The sequence below is a fragment of the Corvus cornix genome, chromosome 2 (genome assembly GCF_000738735.6).
Source record: "Corvus cornix cornix isolate S_Up_H32 chromosome 2, ASM73873v5, whole genome shotgun sequence".
NCBI lineage: Eukaryota > Metazoa > Chordata > Aves > Passeriformes > Corvidae > Corvus > Corvus cornix.
The window spans coordinates 100,898,994-100,921,093 of NC_046333.1; the positions used below are offsets into that span (position 1 = coordinate 100,898,994).

The 22,100-nt window shown below is 37.9% G+C and overlaps 1 protein-coding gene across 2 annotated transcripts in view; it reads right to left on the bottom strand.

Moving 5' to 3' along the window:
* The window catches only part of GNAL (G protein subunit alpha L), a 188,558-nt gene that overhangs the window by 58,951 nt on the left and 107,507 nt on the right, over positions 1-22,100 (bottom strand). For both annotated transcript variants that reach the window (XM_039548189.1, XM_010396290.4), the window contains exon 5: positions 972-1,069. In XM_039548189.1, coding sequence (XP_039404123.1) covers positions 972-1,069 — 98 coding nt within the window. The remainder of the gene's footprint in view (positions 1-971; positions 1,070-22,100) is intronic.

A 22,100-nucleotide genomic window follows, 5' to 3' on the forward strand; every position in this document is an offset into this window, starting at 1 on the left:
TGTGGCAGAAGCGTGACAAGTCCTTTAGCAAAATGGACCTTTTCCTCTGCTTCAGGCTCAGCACCAAGAGCAGAGAGGAGAGAAGAGCAAAACACTGAGTGCTAGAACAGATTTGTGGCATTGCTGCTGACCATACTGCCAATTAGACAAATCATAACAGAAAACCCTACATCACATAGCAACTGTATGAGTATATATTTTTGCAATAGCAGTTCAAATGAAATGTATATTTTCGATCGAAATCTAATTCAGACCTGTGTTACTATCGAGGACAGCTGAATTTGTAGCACTTGCAGTGTTGAGACTATTTTTTGAATAATAGGTTTTCATCACTGTCCTATGTATTTATGATTTGCACCTGGACAATCTACTACAATTCTCAAAACATTTCTGACCAGACTGAACCTGTTTACAGATTTTGACTGTGTTACGTACACATGTGCTGCTTCACTTTGAAGGACAGAATACCAAAGGTACTACTGTCTTTAGTTAAATACTGCTTATAATTTTTTTCCACCTAGAAAATATATTAGTAATGCAGGTATGCATCTGGTTATGTAAATGTCTCAGAAGTTTTAATGGAATGTGAAAAGACAGAGTAATTTCAGCACTGTCTGGGTCTCACAATTTTAAACAAAGGATTCTCCTTAGATTGGCTCAACATTTTTCAAACTTAATAGTTTCAACTGAAATGATTTTATGTAAATCAATCTTGAGTGGAATAAAGATACTTAAAGTTATTTGATTTTTCATACTTATCTTTATTGGGTGTGAAATATTTGAGGCAGAATATTAAGTTGTATAATAATGGCAAACCATGATAATCAATTAATTTTGCTACACATGCTCCACCTATACAGAGAATGAAAATGTTAATTCCTACACTGAATCTCACTGATATAAGTACATTTTCTAACTTGTTATAGGTGATCATATTCTTGGCTATAAATGTCATAAAAAGAAATACTTACTACTGTGCACAGTCAATCAGCTGATACTCGTTTGACCTCTCAAAGCATGCCTTTACACCTTCGTCATCCCAGAGCTTTTTCGCGTGTTCAAAGAACTCCTGAAAATTGGAAAAGTAATAAATAAGAGAACATTTCTCAATTTTTGCAATCCCCAATCTGCGCTGTTCCTTCCCCCAATGCTCATGCTTTATGCTTTGCAGAATGATAGATTATACACTTACAGAAGAAAAGCTATAAGCATTTATTAGCAAAATTGCAATAAATTATACAAAACATATGGCTGCTGAGAGTTTCCAGCACATGACATAATAATGATATATAATAAAGACTGTCTTCAAAATTCATGCCAGTCCATATATAAAATTTACTGTAAGTACAAAAGTTACCTAGAAGCATGTTCACTTCATTTTTAACTGAATTTATGCGACTGTCATGGAAAAGGCATAAAAGCGATGCAAAAAGCTGCTCGGTGTATAAACATTAGCTTCCCAGAGAAAGAACCAGACTGTAACTTTAAAAAGATGGTGCAATTTTTCCTGAAAAACACAACTTTCTGCTACTTGGTATTTTCTCATGCAATATAATAACTTGATTTCAAGACTTTCAGAGTCTTTGCTCAACACTGCTTCCTCCTAACAGCTGCCTGGCACAACGTGCTTTTCCTAGCAGCTACCCCAGGCTACCCAATCCAGAAATATCTGCCAGAAAGCTTGTTTCAGAATTATTTGAAAGAGGAACCAAAGCCATCCTTCGTACTGGTGAAGCCACAGCCAAATGCATGCAGAGAGGTAGGTCCAACCCTGCCTGCTGGCTTCTTCGTTTCTCCAGCCCCAGCTCTAGGGACTCAAAGATCCAGCTTGTTTTAAAGCTGGGAGTCCATTTTATGTTATATCACTACTGGTGACACCGTAACAGTTTTTCCAGCTACATGGTTCTAAATTCAAATGAAGGATGTTTAGATGAATTAGTATTTCCTTTATTATATGGCTCTTTCCTCCCTCAAACAAAATTGTTAAAGCAACACGTCAACTCAAACAGAGAAGTTGTTTTCTTAACACCTCAACACTGCTAATAAATCACCGGAGTCCTTTGGTTAGTCACAAATTTGTGAAGCCTAACAAATTGCTTTTCCACAGTTCAATTTGGCTCTGTGTAAAATGGGTGTAATACCACTATTCACTTCATGATCTTGTCAAAATTTTACATAAACATCTGAATTCTGAAACTTTCTTAAATTGCTCGTCAGTCTCTCCCCACATCTTTTCAGGATTAAAAATTTCTCTCAAAAGACAAATCTCACAGTGAAAGATCTTGGCAGCACAGTGAGTTCACTTTTACTTTGCATGGGTTTCCCCACCCTGCATGCCATCCCTGTGAGGTGTCCCAATAGGTGACACTTTGCCCATCAGCCAATGCCTCTGACCTGCTGGTGACATTTTCAGGGAAAGAAAAAAAACATGATTTTTGGAACTTACTAGTACCCAAAATTTAGATAAGCTTTGAACATGACTAGAGAGGTCCTGAACAGCCTCAGAAATGCCTTTTTTTTTTCCCAACTATACCATACACAATGCAGAGAGGGAGAAAATTCCAGTCTTTAAGAACTTTTGAAAATGTTAGAGAAAAGAATATACTAAAGCAGGCATAAAAAACCTTCGCAGAAAGTCTTGGAAGAAGAGAGGAAGTAACACTAGAGATTGGCAGATGCTTATACTGCCCTTGAAATTTATTCCTTCGCTTGGTGAGGATGTGTTTATTCATCAGTCTTTGTTATTTTAATGACTTATGTAATGATTGTTTTAAATGCTGCAGATCCACCTTTTGAAGTGATGCTACAGCTATTATAAACTCTCTGTTCCTACAGCAGAAAAAAAGCAAAACCAAGCTCAACCCTAACAAAAAACAAGCTCAAGAAAGGACAAGATATCAAACTAAAGTAGAAGTAGAAAGCGGACGCACATAACAGAGAGAACGACTACAAGAAAAAGAAAGAACTGGAAAAGCCAAAATGATTAATACCAGAAACCATGGAGCATTCCTCAAATATGAAGCTTATGCTTGATTGATACTTGGGGCATCAGCTGAACACGTCTCACTTGCTGGCATCTTTGGCCAAAGAAAAGCACTGCCTTCTCAGTGGAAGGAGTGAACTGTGGGTGAGTGTCAGGTCCCGAGGCAGAAGGAGCCAGCTCTCCATGCCCTCAGATGGGAGCAATATCCAACTCAGCCCTTCCTCCCACAGGCACTCGCTGCTGCAGGTGTGGGGTCTGAGCACAGTGCAGCTGCCTTCCCCGCCTCCCCATCTGGGAGTGGGAATTCCCACCCACCCAGAAAGGCATCTCGAAGGGAAACAAACATGTAAAAAACAGTCCCATTCAGCCCCACAGGGCCTACAGGAAGGGGAGGGGATGAGGAGGAGGTCAGAGTAAAGGTATCCTTTGCTGCAGGGTGGGATGGATTGAGATCAGTTGAAAATGTATATAAGGAAGTAAACAAGCAAACAAACAAAGTTGCATAGCTACAGTAGTTCCTAACTTCACTTCTGCTTTTACATCCTCTGTATAAGCTTTATTTACTCTTAAAAATCTCTTCTGAAAAAGAGGCAATCATTTCAGCTCAGCTTCTTGAGACCCTACAAATATCTTGTAAATACAAGGTTTCCATATCATATGCTTCAAATATTTCCACCTGACCATTATATCTCAAAGCAGTCTATTTAAAACAACTTCCAGACTTCTAGTCCAAAGCAAATCCTATAAAACAGAGCAAATATACTTCCCTCATTAAAATGTACCGATCTACTGCAGAGGAGTACGCTTGCCTGCAAATTGCCTCCCACACAGCCAGCTACTCGATCCTTCCTTCCCAGGTGACTGAAGCCTTCCAGAAAAATCCTGCTTCATTTCAAGATGCCAAGTACCATGATCCAACTTTTCACGCTTGTTTTTAACCCCTCTCTCCTCTGCTGTAAGTTCTTCAGTATTTTTTCTGCTCATCTGCATAAGGCCCCCATCGCCAAGCACAGAGGAGGGTTCTGCACATGGCAAACATACCTGGATGCCAGCCTCCTCTACCTCACAGGACAACATCCAGACAGTAGTTACCATGTGAGCTTCAACCCTTGCAATCAAGACCCTTTTGTCTGACCAGCCTTGCAACAACCTTCCCTTCCCCTCAATCCTTATGACTCATTCCTATGAATCCCAACGCTTGTCACTTCTTCCTCCTTCCTCTGGCCATGGCCACATTGTGGCCACCTTAATGGCAACCAGGCCCTGGTGAGGGCTTTGGGCTCTGCCTGCCCTGCAGCACCTGCTCTGGTGCTCCTTGGGTGGCAGCCACAGTTGGCAATCCCTGCCACAGGGAAAAGCCAGGGTAATTCAAAGGACAGAGAATTCAGATTTGCTCCAGCAGGTAAGGGAAGATGGGCTAAAACTTTTTAAAATGTTATCTTAGGTCAGGAAAACACAAATAAGGTTTTTAAGATTAAGTTATGACCTTAGTAGCTTTACATTCTAAATTGGCCAAACTGAAGACTTTCCTAAAGGTGTGGCTTCTGGAAAGTGGCTTTTCAGTTCTTAGAAGTCACAAGCCAGGTCCTTTAAGAAACCTCAACTGGGACAGAAGAAGACAGGAACATGGTAAATCACTTGGGTAATCTGATGCACTGTATTTGCAAGCACATATAGTTGACTTCTATGAGATCAAAGTCACCAAAATCTACTAAAAATATTTAGTATACTGAAGAGAAGCAGGAAATAATGTACTGTGCCTGAAAGAAGAAAACCACCTACGTCATGACCAAACAGAACAGCTGCTTCACCCGAACTCTTCCTTATGGACGGAGCCATACTAACAGTTGCACCTATTAACATACATATAAAACAAAACAATCAATATATTTTTAATATAGTATTTTAATTGGAGCATTAAAGAAGTAAATGATAATGCTTTAGGTCTCACAAGTTACAGGTGTCATGAATTACAGATACTTTTTACATTGCACACATTAATTTACACCATTTATCTAAGAATTTATAGCGATCACTAGACCACAGAAAAATGAAGATGTGACACACAACATCTCAAATATTTATTAATATAAAACTATTTGGAAGTTTTCCACTCTTCCTGAGACAATCCAAAACCTCAGCCCTGCATTCCTGACCCTCCTTCTCAGTAGAAGATACATTTTGCTATAAATAATCAAACATCATCTAAAAATCATGAAGAGCCAAAAGCAGGTTACAATTACTTTTTTTTTAAGAAGAAAATAAGCTAAGATGTACATAAATGTAAAAACACCCTGAGCTGATATCACTGATATAAACAACAGCCTATTTTTACTGTGTTTTAAAAAGTCTTGTAAAAATATTTTTACTCACCTAATTCAGGGAAAAATTTCTAGATTCAATATATTTCCATACATAGCATTCCAAGAAAACAATACAGGTAACAAATGCAATGTACTACAGCTAAGCCTCAGGGCACGGTTTTTCAGCTTTGTCTTACTAGAAGTTACAGCTTGCTCTAGAAATTCAATTTTCCTTATTTTGGAAATAAACTTATTTATTGATGGGTTACCTTAGAAACCTCCTCCCTCTCATAACTCCTACAAAAAATTTTCAAGTAGCTAAGAAATGGACTTATTTCGCTTTTTAGATGACTAAATTTGGAATAAATACTAGTGATGATTAAACAATGACATATCTTCATGAACAGATCTTAATGCATTTTGGAGACAAAACTTTTAATCTAACTTCTTTGCAAACCACAACAGTTCATGTTAGGTCAGGAAAACAATTTTTATTCTACTAAGATTGTTTCTGCCTTCCTTCTGGATGGAGCATACATTTAATAGATATCCTGATGTCACCTTTCAGTCTCCCAGAAACTGGAATGTGGAAGGCTCCACTGTATTTTCTACTTCTGTTAATACATTGTAAACATGGAAACAACTGCTTAGATCAATGTGAAGTCGATCTCCCTCAAGCCAAAATTTATGCTCTTATTCTCCTAAGCTTCAGGACTGTAAGACAATTTCTCATCTAAAACACAGATTAAACCTGTCTGATTTCCTGACAACCACTTAAAGAAGTGGCAAATGTTACACATTTTCATAGTTCTGCCATTGTGGGTGTGAAATGAAATCATCACTTCTATTCTGAATTTCAGTTACTACTTCTTCTCCCATGTACTTAACCAAACAAAAAGTAAATCACACAACGCATTAAAAATTCCCACCTAACACCTCCCTAACTCCCAATGACAACTGCAGTGCAAGATGATCCAGAGAATTAAATCACACAGGAAGGGAGGTATGTGCCTCTCCACTGAGCAGGGTACTTGTACTTCCCATAGTGCAGGGGGCATGTGTATATATATACATATACAGGCAGTCCCAATCTCCCATCCACTGAACTATGGAAACATTTTGTGGAATGAAAGAGTGACAGCTGATGGGAAACACTTTAATACCCTAAGGATGACACCCAGTGGAGTCAAACGAAGGGTGTATAGGCAAACAACCGGCAGCGTTTTCTAAAAGTGGCATGCTTGACTCTGCAATTCAAACAATATCATTTGAAGCATCCTTTTCTGTACCAAATCTGAGGTCAAAACGGAACCAGATCCATTGGCCTGCAGCCCAAGTCATGGAACATGACAGCAACAGCAAACAGCCGGATGCCGTGCAGTTACAGGGGAGGACAGACAGCAACGTGGTCTGGGAGAGATGACTGGGAGGAAGAACTCTAACCTACCACTTTCATCACCTCCCACTGAGCTGTGAGGAAGCCTTTTTTCATGTGGTGCCCAGGGGCTGATCAGAAGTGACTGCACTGTGGGTGAAGGGAAGCTCAGCTGAGCTCCCCCTCATGCTCCAGAAAACTTCATGACTCCAGGGGGCTGTCTGCTGCCGCCCTGGCAGATGCCACAAATCTGATCAGTGTATCAGTGTTCTGTTGGGGTTTGCAGCATAAGCCTTGGAAAGTAACAGAAGAACGGCAATTAAAAAAGTTTGTATTTGAGCCAAGTACACACCTAGAATTTATCAGTATGAAGCAAAAACTACTTTTGTGGCTCCAGGACTCTCTTGCAAGCCTCTACAGTCTCTACTCACTGTAGAGTCTTCATTTTGAGAGCCTGACTTTATCCTAACCCAGTGTTTAACTGTGGTGGTTGTAAACTGATGCTCCAAGAAACCCGCAAGAGACAGTGAGCAACAATTTGCCCCAGTGACTCCAAGTATTACTGGTTTGCTCCTACCAAGTGTAGCAACTAATTTTCTATTAAAACTGCTCTTCATCCCCAAACATCTACTGAGTGCTAATGCAGGCAGTGTCAACAAAGAAATTTTAAATGGATGTAATGACTGGGTGAAGTACCAGGTAAGGCACCCAAGAGAGAAGGAAGCCTGCTCAGTTACCTCTTCCACAAACAAGTACAGTCTCTTGATAATCAGCCTCTTGTTTACAAGTTAAAAGTGTCCCTTATGGTTCAGTCAGCTCTCCTTAATCCTTTATGAAATATTCTGCCTAACAAGGGACCTGTTTTGTTGTAGATATACAAAATGCAGCTGCTCAAACTCCTAATGCCTGCAAAGAAGACAGGCAAACAGTTACAATTTAAAAACAAAAGCAGAATACATGACTTGAGTTTCCACAACAGCAGTGTTGTCAAAACCTTCACTGGCACCAAAGCAATAGCATGAGAAACACTGCAACCACATAGGGAGGGGTCCCCAACTGGCACACAAGGACCATGCTCAACAGTACGGTTCAGATGCTTCTAAAGAACTTACAGTAGATTAATTATACAGAAACCTTTAGGAAAAGTACAACCTCCACCCCCTGCAAAGTATTTTCTGTTGTAATTCGTGGGTGTGCAATAATCAATGCAATTACTCTGCTAGTTAGTGACTCATTCTGATAGGCACAGCAGCAGTTTGGCCTCTAACCCTCCTCCAAAACCTAACTTCGGATCTGTCCAAGAGAATTACAGGATAATACATCCAGATCTACCTCCTTTTCACTGTACACATTTTGCCTTTTTTTAGGCTGGATGCAACAGTCTTCAAGCACAATCCATCTGCACTAAGCGTAACCTCAGTTCACTAGAGCTGAACTTGGGAGGATGGCAAACACCACCTTCAGAGAACACAACCTGTGTTGGGGCATCTTATATTCCAAGAAAACAAAATTAGTTTATTAACTCCTAGGAAAATCTTATCCGACTTGCAAGTATAAGGAAAGAAGTTGGGGCAACAAAGAGAATTTATAAATGCAAAAAAGCACCATTTTCACATAACCACCACATGTCACCATGTGACACCATTAGACAAAATGCATCAATTGTGGAGCTCGCTGACAGTGTTCAAAAAACCACGAGTGCAACCAGCACAGATATATTCTACATCCCTTTCTTGAACTATTTCTGTGACTTCACTTTTAAGGTCTTACTCTACACTAAATTTCCAAGAAGTGTGTGCAGTTGAGGTATCAGCCTGATTGCCCTAGCAGTTCTATTTATGCCTGCTGGAAACACATTCCATCTGCCATCTTATTTTAGAGAAATCAACAAGTTCAACTTTCGTAGACCACAAAACTCATCTGCAAGGTCTGAGAAATATATTAATACATGCTTCAAACTTGTATCTGTCGAACACTAAAAAAAGATCTGAAAGGTCTTTAGACCATACTAGCAAAAATAATAACATGATTTTGTGCTTTTGTAATATTTTGAGGCCAGCTCTGTGGGTTAGATATGCTTCGAAAATAAGAATGCATTATAAGTCAAAGAACAGTTCGATGTTTTTCCTTCACTACCTGTTAAATAGTGGCGCTTTTTTCTGAGCTAGACAACAAAGCTTTTATCACACTAAACCCAAAACCCTCTGATTCAGTCTTCTAGTTTCCATTTTAACTGTGTACTTCAAGTTTTAGTCTGCCATCACAAATCCTTGAACGTTGCTGCCTTCCTGCTATTTTAAGGGGCCACCAAGCTCTCAACTAAGAAAAGCAGGAGAGATAATTTAAGCAAATTACTTAGTGTATATAGTGCCCAAAAAATGTGTCAAGCACGGCAAGCTCACGCATATTCTTTTCCTTGAAATTATGTTGGTTTCGCAGAGTCAGGACCTCTCCCTGAATGTACATAAAAGCTCTTCATTTGAAAAAAACCCCCACCCCTCAAATTATTTGTGGAAATAAAGGTGCGTTACACAATCCGACAACGTTGCTGCCCTTTGCATTTCTGAAGCACTTGTGAAAAGAAAAATGTAGGTACCGTTATAATTCCCTCAAGGAAAATTTTTTTGTGGACAACAGATGATGACAAAGCATGAAATTAATCTGCAAATGCTGAACAAGATGCAAAAAGACTGAAAAATATGTAATGACTTGACAAAGATTTGGGAGCAGGTGGTTTATCCCTGTTATCAAGATGCTGCTTACACAGTTTTCTTTGTAGAGCACTGAGCCTTGAAACTGGAAAAAATACTGAAAACCACATAATCTGTATGTCACTCATACTGGGAGATGTTTGCTTGCTGTTTGTTTATTAAAAGCAATAATGGCACCACGAAAATGTACAGATTCTGTATGTCAAAATTTGTATCTTAATCTGACTAGGTAAGACTAAACAGACCAGAGTCCATGTGGCAAAAAAGACAGCAAATCAGCCCACAGCACTTTTGTTACTGCTTCTGGTTCTGCAATCATTTAACTCCTGGGCCTTTGCAATGAACACCATACTCAATTTTAAGTCAATATAACATCCAGTCGGTGAATATGTACAAATCACTCTGCAATCCTTGATGAAGGGACTGTTATGGAAGTGAGAAGTGCTGCTGTTAGACATTTATTATAAAGTGATAAACTTGAGGCACTTAATGGCAGGAAATATTATCAAGATTTTTATTCTCAAAACACTGGGGAATAACAATAATTTACATGCTGTAACATGGCAGAATTGGATGTGAATCCTCCCCGATTTTAAATCACAAGTAGCTTTGTATTAGATCACATTTTTTGTTAGCTGTATAGTAAGGCAGTTGTCTATTCCATGCCACAATGTATTTGGGCACAAATCTGTAAAAAAAAATGGAGATCCTCCAGTGGATTGTTATTTGACTGAGTAGTGAAAATCACAAAGTTAATTCTCACCCTCTGCTTTGAAGAGATAAATCTAAATGTGCTCTTTGTCACCTTTTGACATTGAGAACCTGACCCCCTATTCAAGTTCCTCCTGCGTGTTTTCAGCCCTTCTTCCAAGTCTGCCTCTGTTGTCATTTCTCAGAGGGTGGGGACTCCCCCAAAGAAGTCAAATCAGTGGAGTACAACGCCGAGGGAGGCAGCTCTTCCCCGTCCCCAGGCAGTTCCCCTGCCCTGCCCATAGGGCACCCCTGCTGCTTCTGTAAATACAGTTTCAGAGTGAAGACAAGTGTCCAGCGAGCTGTAAAAACACAGGACTGCAGCCTCTAATTCTTCCAGTATGAAAAGTTTCTACTAATCCCAGCTTCAACTGTTTTCCTTACACCAGTTTTGACGGTCATACAGCAAGGAACTATTTCATGCTCTAATATGCACTTTATTATTTGAAAGTGATTTCCTACCAGACAAGTGGTTTGCAAGGACAGAGAACTCTCATTTCCTTTTATAGATTTGATTCGGAAATAAATGCTGGCAACATCATGTGACAAGGGGGCAGCATCCACAACTTGAGCAACTCTCAAAATTGGATCAGAAAGTAATGGAAAAGCCAGCCTGCTGCTACGAGATCTATTTAGCACCCTACTCCTCTGCCCAAGTTTTATCTAAATTCTTCAGCATTATCTTTCTTCTTTTGACACTTCTTCCTGTCCTTATCCATGTGCAAAAACCTAGCTTCAGCACACTAACTTATTCATTCTTAAATATTTATAATAGTAGGAAAAGGAAATACAAGTCTTTATTATATCTCTGTGGCTAACCTAAATTAAGTTTCAGGAAGCTTTTTTTAAAAAATTAACAACCACAATTGTAGATACAAGTATATGAATAAGGATTTCCTATGAAAAGGGAAAAATTTTGTCTTTTCTACCTGATAGCTGTTGCCTTTTAGAGCTATTCTGGGAAATGACTGGATACAACTGCATGAACTATATGAATTTTGGCTATACGAATGTAATATATTTTAAAGGAACCCCAGAGTTTGAAGATATGCTTGCAACGTTTATGGATGCAGAATTACTCTATCTTATTATTCAGTAAGATTAAGGTGTCTTAATAATACTCTGAGAAGTAATACAAGTAAATGTAAGTAAATCTTGGCTGCAATTTATGTAACTTTCGACATTTTTCTAATGCCAGTTCCCACAACTGTAGTGCTGATAAGCCCCAGAAATCAACCTTTTCAGAATAATTTATAACAGATTTAGCTAGCAACTTCAGAAAAGTAAGATTTTTATTTCTTAGTATTCAGTTCTCAGTTCCCATTCTGAAGAGTACATAATTTTCAAGAACTATGATAACAACATCCTATTATGTATAATATGGAAAGAATGCATATGCAGTAACAAATGAAATTGTTGAGGCATCAGAAGCTAAGTATTTTTTGTTAGCCCATAAATATTTTTACAACTCAGAAACTGCTTAGAAGTCAACAGAAATCTGTATCCACAGGAATAAAAATCTGTGTCTTTATGAATATAGATGACTACAGACAATGGACAACTTGTGGATGGGAAATTCTGTTGGAATTTCAGAGCTGAAAGTCACTAACAGGGCCCAGCTGTTTGGGATGTAGATGTTTCCAGGGTACCTGAAAAAAATACTTTACAGAGTCTAAGATAGCTTCTTCCCTTTCTTCCCAATCTTTTATTTACTATTTGCTGCAGGATTATTTCTCACTTCAAATGTAATCTAACATGAAAGCTGCTGATCAATATTGTAAACATTGTAAAAATAGTTTCTTGTGACTGCCAAAGAACTGTTAATGAATCTCAATACATGATGCTGAAGCAGGGACGGGAGGTAAAATAATTGAATTGAGGGAGATAATAAAACCAGGTAATTCCTTCAGTTTAAAAGGCAAATATTGCCAGAGCTCCTTAAACAGAAAGAAATTATTTACACTTGTCTCAGAAATGGTAGGAAATGCATTTCTTTGGATTAATTAAAATCAAACTGCCACCAACTGCAGCACTGCCTGAAGTAAAACACAGAACTTGTGAGTTTGAGGTCATTGATACTAGACCCTTCCAACCCACAACAAGGGATGTGAGACCCCAAGGAGACTTCCTGCAACTTCTCTCCCTTCTCTTTCCTTCAGGTACTACTTTGCCAGGTAGAGCCTGCCAGGGCCACCACAGGGCCATCAGCAATCTCCCTGCAAGATGAATGGTTGCACACAAACAAAAAGGACCTATTGGACATTGCACCTGGTGAACAAACTTAATTCAGCTGGATCTGGAGAGAAAACCTGACAGATATGTGCCAGTTGTGAACAAGGCCTTGAAACAATGTAAAGACAAGTCAGACAAGGACTTCTGTTGCCTTCTGTTACAAAACCCAACCGACTTCAGAATGGAACAGAGAAATAAATAATGTCTTCTAGCAGCAACCACTCTGAATTTCTAGGGAAACTCCATTCCACAGACATTCAATCTTTTCAGATCTCTTGCTTCCTGTGAATGACTGAAAGAGATGGCTGGGCAAGAAAAGCACACAGGTTATTATGAACTCTCTAAATATCTCCTTGAAGAATGCCAGGAACAGGTCCACTGTAGACTACGGCCTTTTAGCAACCATAAATTTTTGAGAAAACTGAAGGTAGTTCACCACCAGTAGTTACTTTAAATTAAACAAACAAATACAACCCAAGCTTCTCTTCCTCTCTACTTGCCCACTGATCCATTATTTATTAATCCATAGCCTTTTCAATTTTCCAAGTTGAAATACATTAGTGAGGGAAAGAGCTTTCTTCATTAATTCCATCGAAGACTTTTTTTGGCAGTCAAACCAGAAAACGTATGTAAGCACTAGAAGTGAAATTCTTGATCAGTTGCAGCAAGTCCAAACCTTAACACTATGAAATAATCCAATATCTACATTTAAAGCAAACAACAAATATTTGAATATACAGTGGAAAAGCTGTTTATTTCCAGAAGAAAAAAGGTATTGACTTGGAGAACTCAGGACTCAAAACAGTACTTCAATCTGTCACACTGGGTGTATGACACATTTGGTTAAACATAAATGCCTTCTTCATATGGAGCTGTTCCTGTTTTCAAGCTGTGGCTTTCTTATCTACCTTCTAAAGATCGAGGTTTATTTTTAATACAATACAATTTAATTAAACAAACATTTGATATACATTTTTAAGCTATTTATACAGATAAGTTCACGACAGATTCAGTGTGTAAGATGCGAAAATTCGTGTAAGAACTTTGCTTTTCAGGATTTGCCTTCTACAAGACCGTGCTTAGAAATTGTATTTATGCTGCACTTAAAAAGGCAACTAAATAATAAAACCTTTTGCCTACTATACTTTCATTACTGTGATAATTTTTCACAAAGATTTCTTTACATGAAGCTATAATAAAATGCAGATAAAGAGCAGAGTGATGTTCAAAGGAGAATAGTGATCCACAAACCAAAGTTTTGTGACTTTTCTACTCCTAACTAAAAGACACCTACATCCTCTACATAAGCTATAGCTTTTTGTTGTTCAGAATCATTATAAAAATGTAAGTTAATTCTCTAACACATTCATTGACTTTTAGAAACCATACTGAAACCTGACAATAAGCAAATATTTTAATTAACTGGATCTTCAATGCACTGTATTTATACAATTTCTACTTCTTAATGTTTACCCACACAGCTGAGTATTCAGCACTGTCCTTGGGTGCTGGATGTTTCCCACACAAAAAGACTTCACTGAGCACACGTAGGCTGCAGCAAACCTCAGCAAGGTTAGAGGACATTCTGCTTGGGACCCTGATGTTAATCTGAACTTTTAAAGTACATAAACTGTAACTCCCATGCCAGGCTCCAATGGCTATCAGCATCTTCAGACATCCCCCATGGGGCAAGGCTTTGACCTCATTTGCTCCTGGTGAGCAGGCTGGCAGAACTGTACTCTCAACACAGCCTGAGCAGGCTGCTGGTCCCTTGAACAATTTTTAAAAATGTAGAGAAAATGCTGGCTTCTTAAAACAGCACAACAACAGTTGCACTTCTGTTGATGGTGACTGTTGTGAACAACTATTAACACCTTTTTTCTACATTTTCAGTAGAAACAAGATGGCAAACGCATTCCCCCAGTTGATTAACAATAGTTACAGGATCCATATAGCTACACCATGTGAAGGTGAAATGTAGGTCTGCAAGGAAACCCTAAAATAGCATAAGTAAACATAGTTCTATCGTCAGTAATTGATCCATGACCATCTTGTTTATTATATGCTTTTGAATTACAAGTCAATGCTAATAGCCCCTCGATGCACAGTTATTATCTGGTTCATCACTACATATACTTCTAATGGTACGAGATGGTAAACTACAAGATCCTTATTAACAAGAGAGTACTGAGAAGTGCTTTTCCCTTTAGAAGCAAGCAACAAGATAAACATATCTGCTTCTACTAAAGTAAACTGGCTAGCATGATTCAAGAGACATTTCAGGTTTTTGGTAAAGCAACAGGCAGCCAGAATATGTATTGTTGTATTTGCCATGTTTCAATTATATAAATTATAAAGACTCGTTCGAAAATAGATGCCAAATATTGGACAGCTAACTGAACTGACTTAATATAGTTCACCAAATACGCTAAGTGGTTCCCATTACTCCAGATAAGATGACTGAACTAAACATTTCCAAAAGGAAAACTGCATTGAGTTCCTAAAAATACTGTAGACAACAATTTGCACAGAAGAGGGAAACAAAGGTATGATGGAATATCATTAAATAAATATGTTCTTTGAAATAAAATAGGTATCTTTGTTAGGTAACAGCCACAAGAAGACAGTTGCTACATATTAAAAAAAAAACCAATAATTTTTATAGCAAAATTGTAAACAGTTATTTTTTCTTTTTTTTTTTTATTTTGCTTAGACACAGATATGAGTTGTATATCACAAAGTTTTGCAGGATTAATTACACCTGATCAGTGTGTGAGAAATTCAAACCTGTGAATAGCAGCAGTGTAAGAGCAAAAAACTAATGTGAATGCAAATATTTTCACAGGATTGAGCATCTGATAGCTTAACTGCATCATTCAAAAAGCATGATTACAATGGTGGAAAAAACTCCTTAGGTCAGAATACCTATGCTACCTTGATAGATCAATGCAGATACACTGCACTCATATGCTGTATGAATTTAAGAGATATAATTTAATTGGCACCACATTTTCAGATATTATGCTCCCTGTGACTAAAACAAAATGGTTATTAAACCTTTTGGTGAAATTGTGACATTTATCAAGCTCACTCATGAGTTCCACATCTTGCAAATTTAATTTGATATTTATATATTGTTTTTATATCTTGATATATGTTTATATATTTTATATGTTGATATATATAGATGAGCATATAAAAACAACTGATCCTTCTTTAATTTCAGTTCTCAAAATATATCTCTTTGCAAACATAATGCACAGCTACCAGTTTTTAAATGTTATTGAACTATGTATTTGATTGGTAATTTAAATCAAGAAATGCTAATAGCAACTTTTAGAACAATTACAACATTCTTCTGAATATACAAAATTATTCTCCATTAGTGCAGTACAAATCTGGTACATTCCAAAATGCCGAGTCAGTCCTCTCTCTGACTTGGAAATTTCTGTTTGCAGATTTACAGCCACATCAGCAACTTCCAGATGTAATTTACTGCTATAGATACTGTATTTGTATGTAGCAACTAACACTTACCTGCTCATAATGAAGATTTCCAGGAACAAAGTTAGAAAACTACAGATTATCTAACACACCTCCCAGAAAACAGCTGCTGTGTGACCACACAATTAGATTACAAGTCATAAACCAGATGTAAGATTGTATGTCATAAACCATAGACGCAGACACATCCATCTTTGAGTCCTTTAGTTAAAACATTAAGTCAACAAAGTGTTGAAATATGAAAGTATTTCCCTCATCATTCATATTTTGCTACTATCTCAGACCTGAAGAAAAAATCAGAAATAAAATGTACCGTAAAATAACATTAGCACATGTATTATTAGCACATCTATTTGCATATACAGCATCCAAACTGTTCTTCCACATCCAGAGCATTTAGTGTCAGCACTAACAACTTAAAAACTCTTCTAAGAAAAGCATGCACTTTATTTGCAGATGCACTAACTGTTCCCTAATGGCTTGTAAAACCAACCAGTCACCTCTTGTCTACTCAGGGCTCCCATGCTGTCATGCCGAACCACTGGGATGCCCGAGCCAGAGGACGACAGAGGCCATTCCTGGCTTTCCCCGGAGGCAATCGCCCACTCCCCACATACATGGAGCAGCTCCCTGAAAATGGTCACTCCCTCCCTGCTTCCAAGGGCCACTGCCCAGGAAAGGCAGCACCCTGTACAGACACCCTTCCTGCCTGGCTCAGTCTCGGGGTGAGAGCCCAGCTGGGGGCAGCACGAGGAGAGAGATGGAGACACCACAGGGATGGGGTCCAAGCTTTCCCTGGGCACTGACAGTGCCCAAGGAAAACACCAGCTGATGCGCATGCACAGACTACGCTTTAACTGACTTTGACTTGAAACTTTAAACAGAGATAAACCACACACATCACTAAATAACAGGACAAGAGATCCCATTCTGTTTGGCTTTACAAAACCAGTCACAATTCTTATGATGTATGAAAAAAAAAAATCTATTTTTAGGAAGTTATATAAGTTTGATGCTGGTATCCCACGGAAAACAAGTGTTTTCCGTATCTCTTTCTAAGTATAAACAGTAAGAAAAACTCATGTGCTCTTCCAAAATGACTCAAGCACAGGTCACAAAGTACTTCAGCTGCAACTGAAGCATGTCATAGCTCTATACTGAATCATTACACTCACTTTTCAGATGGTTAAATTTATCTGGGATTATATACACCACTCAGAGAGCCAATTCTTTGCTGAAAGAAATACAGCATGCCTTTGCCTTTTCTTCAAGAGTTTTATTTTCTCTTTGAGACTGTTGCTTAAAAAAATAAGCAATCAGTCTTACCTGGATCACCACAGAATTATAAAAAGAGGGAAAAACAGTGTATTGCTATCCATTTTATTAACTATTCTATTAGCTGAAAACTATTAAATACTCTATCAAGGCAATCAGTTCCAGTGTTCCATCTTGCTTTTTTTTTTCTGGACAGTTTGGACTACGCAGTCTATGAATTTGCTATATTACTGTTATGATTTCTTTTTAAATGGGGGATTTTGGTAACACTTCTATTTCAGTATTTAACATAAGTAACACTGTAATAAGCCAATTGTGCTTCCAGAAGTACAGCACACTACTGGAAATACCTGTTCATGGAGGTGATTTGGATTGAGCAATTGGGTAACACTTTGGACAGAAATTATACAAGTACCTGTTGGCACATTCAACATGAGTAGGTCAAGTATATGGTGAGATGTTGCGTTATTTTTTGCAATTCAAGAACAGTGCAAATATGAACTGAGAATATTTCTCCCGTATAAACATAAAAAAGCAATTATAGTCATATGAATGATGAAAAAAAATATGAAATACACTGTGAATGTTAGTTTGCGTGCAAACTTTCATGCGATAATCCTAACAAACTCCCTAAGAAACTTTCAACTGTAACAATAATGGTTTTTGGAGATGATCTGGAAAACAAGTTCTGCTTATGAAACTTTTTTTGTATTAACGTTATATATTTGAGCCAGATTCCCCAAACCACTGAAACTACAGGCATTGGGCTAATGAAAGGGAATCATAACACTTAAGACTGTGGTGTACTAGGACAAAAACAAATTAGCTATTGCCAAAGGTAAATAAGCTTTTCTAACCCAAACATCCTGGGGAGCGGAAGATTGACTAATTGGAGATTTTGCCTGACAAAAGGGGCAGAAGCTGTAAAGAGAAGTTTCTCACTGGCTTCTTAAGGACAAGGGTAGGTAGCATACATGACAAAGAGAAACAGCAAACAAGGAAGGTGCCGCGGGGGAATGATTCCTTCCTTTCTGGAGGATAAGCCACCAACAAGGACAGCAGAAGGAGGAGCAACAACCTTACAAGCATCTGCCTTCAGCTGAGCAAATCCTCCAGAACAGGTAAGGACACCCGATGGGAATGTGCTCACTACAATGACTGTTTTGGTCCAGCTCTGTTTTTTTTCCTTTTTTTTTTAAATGCTAAAAGTACAGGTTGTGGGGAAAAATCTTCTTAGATCTACATATGCACCCTCTTTGAGAAATTGCCTGAAGACCATGGCTGTACTTCAGTTAATATCAGATGCAACATTGCCACATTTAGAGAAAGAGACATTTTTGAAACACTCCTCAAGAATGGTCTTAGGTTCCACACTTGAGCGGCACTGAAGTTTTGAATCAGCGGCATATTTCAACCTCCAGAACATTTGATTTCTCTCCTATTTGTAAAGCTCCTATGATATGGTTTAGATCTAGGCTATGACTAGATCTTTTGTACCAGAAAAGAGGCTCTTACCTTCCAGTCAAGCTGTAGGAAAAAAAATAAAAATCCCTGGAAGTCTCCTCTGGTGGGGAGCTCCCTCTCCTTATCACGCTAGCTCGCAAACAGGAGACATGTTTTCAATGTGATTTTACTTGGTGTACTGTTAAAAACCAGCTTACTCTAACATCAGGAGTAGATGGGAGATCATTTTTTATTCTAAATTGGTTATCTATTCCTCTATACAGCTGGGAGGAGAAGGAGAAAGGAGAGTTTGCAGAGAAATAAAGCATTCCAAATAATCTGAATAGGAGAAAATAAAATAAATATTCTTAACAGGAAATTAGGCATTCTTAAGAGAAACTTTGGAAACTTGAAGGAAAAAAGGTCAGTTTTAATGACTAATTTCTTCACTTGACAAGAATTTACAACCATCTCAGCCAACCCTCCAGCAATTATAAAAATGCCCTGACAGATGCTGTCTTGTGACTTCGACTGTATTTTGCAAAAAAGTATTACATAAAAGAGTGATTTAAAATTATTTTTCTCTGGCAGTATAAAACCTTTAGTTTCCTAATTTGATTTCTGATATCCTAAAGACCTCTCAACCAGCAAAAAGTTTTAATGTGGAAAGTATTTCACTTGAGTGAAATACATCAGTGTGTGTAACTCACTTAAAATCTGCAGCAGACATTCTGATTATTTTAAAGGGCAGGGGAACAAATATGTAAATTTGGTTACGATGGTTTATCTTCAGATTTTAACAATGTAAAGTAGTGAGGAGAAAACAAATGGACAGCAAGAGACAAGCAAAAGCATCTCAGAATATGTCAGGAGTGAATGTAGTCACTGAAAATTTGTTTTCCTCTTTCTTCACAATTTCAAATCGGACACCCAATTGATCTGGTAGAGAATGTCATAACTCTGCTTCCTTGCCGATAAAAAAGGAGAAAATTTGCAGTAGTTAAAATAAAGAAAATAAAAAAAATGCAGACATTCTGTGATTTCCAACATTTATTATGGAAATGAATCTTTGCTCTGTAAATCAGCCTCAGCATCTACCCTAAGCATCACCCTTACAGTAAATATGGGAAAAGTACTCAAAGGACCCATTAGTCCTCTGGAATTAGCATGGCAGGTAACAGGAAGAATGGTGTTCGACCTTAGAGATTTAGCACTAGAGTTACCTGTCTTTCTAGTTCTTCTATGGTAAAGCAGCAGAAAAAAAGTGTTATTAATGAAAGCACTCTAGTTGAGAGGGACTAAAACATCTACATTCATTTCTGCCTGTATCTCTTAACAGCAGTAAAGTTTTTTCTGTAAAAAAACCCAACAAACCCAAACATTTGTACCCATAGTGTTCTGCTCTCCCTGTGCTGTGGGTTTTTTAAGGAAGCTTTTTTTTCACCTTAGCTCACATATTTTAATGTACCTTCATTTTGTCAGTTGGGCTTTAAGGTATTTTTACTTTTTAACTTGTATCATCATTAGTCAAATTAAAAAATGATCCTTGATTTTGTAACAATAGAGATAACAGAGAATGACTTTACACAATAGTCTGTTACTAATCCTAAAAGCCAAAATGTATCTATTATGTTTTCTTTCTACAGCCAAATTTTATCTCACTCCTGAAATGCTAATTAAAAAATATTCCTTAATTATTTAACATTGAACTATTTTCCCCCTTTCAACTTGCCATTTCAAAAGTTAGAATTATTCAGTACAAAATAAATCGAAATTCAGCTGCAGTTAAACATGACATTTTTCTCAATTTAGTAACACCACTGCATGCGAAGAATGTAAGCAATATCTTGGTTTCTATACATGCTTGCATAAAGACAAGGCAAACATTTTGTAAAACTTTCACAAAATACTCAACCCAGCAATTTCTAATCATCCTAAATGAACTGAAAAAATGCACTCAGTGGAATGCACACGTGCTTACACGAGTAGATTATTATGAATGCTATCAGTAAGAATGATAATTTGCAAATGATTAAACTGCAAAGATAAATAGAAGGTCGACTTTTATAACTTGATTCTGGCTTTGCCTTAAAGGATTGATGAGGAGCTGGTACAATTGTCAAATAAAGTCATGAATCCCCATTTTAGGCATCTATTTATTTCAACAAAATTCCTAAGAGATACTCCGTTTATAAGAATTAGTATTTTCTATGGTCAAGGAATTTTGAAACTATTCTTTATATGAACATAAATTATTTATTTTTATTCAGTTTCTCATACAAGACTTGAGACTTTATTTATGTGGTAGTTTTATTTAAGGCTATGTTTTTCTTGAGATACAGAAACAGGAATGCTCTTACATTTTTTCACATTATCCTCCCAGCATACCCTAGATCCAACACTCATAGCCTCATTCTGAAAAATGTACCATGTCTTTTCTACATCCCTGCATAGATGTTCTTTTGCTCTTCTGATTTTCTAACTTCTCTGCAAGAATGAAGTCCAGAACAGCCGTTTTTCACCCCACCCTTTACAAGTTGTTACAGTACTTAATACAGCAGTAGTTGAGACTATGGAATCATGTATGGAAGTATGCAGCATGTAAATGATTACAAATCAGCACAACACATCAGCATCCAGCCATGCAGCACAGGAGCCAAGACCCCACCCTTTTCCAACCAAAGGCCCTGGTGTGCTGGCTGTGATTCTGGAAGGAAACTAGCTGAGGGTGAAAGTGTTTTCTAGCAAGTGAACGGGACGAAGAGCATGATAGCTGACCTTGTTATTTCCTGGTTATTACTCTTTGTGCTGAGGAAAGAAGCATTTTAGCACCATCAGCTCAAGCAAGCTGAGATTGTCTGTTTTTTAACGGATTTAGGTAACTTTTCCTTATAGAGAGACCTTCGTTTTCTGTTTGGACAGTAAAATGACAACACCATGAATTGCTGCTGTGTTCGTTCACTTTTCCCACAACCAAGTTCTTTAAGATACATGCGCTTAAAAGTCCAGTATGTACGTCTTAACATACATCAGTTAAGCCTATCCTTAGTATCTAAACCAAAGAGAATTCCTGCAAGTCCAGTGAGTTGGTGGTCCTGTCAGTTCTCTGGGAAAAGAGCTATCTCACTCTGCCCTCTGACTGAGAACCAGGCAGAGCAGAAATCTGAATTTCCCAGATGAGTGTTCTGACTGTCTGCCTTGGAAGCTCTCCCTGGCTGCACATTTAGCAGAGAGTTTTGTTAGGAAACACTCTTCCAAGTTTTCTTGGATTCTTAAAAACTTTTGGTTTCAATGAGTCAGCATTTCCAGACGAAAGGCTGCTGTACGGAAAAAATTAATGAGCAGCTGTATTTATAATAACCACTGAGATGATATTTATCAGTTCTGTAGTTCTGACTGAACTGTGTTAGCTGTGTATTAGCAGCTAACTTGACTGCTAGAACATGCCCTCCTCCCCTCCAAATGCACTTAGGACTTAAATCAGTAAGTTATTAAGAGCTTGAAAATTTTACTGATCCAAATAA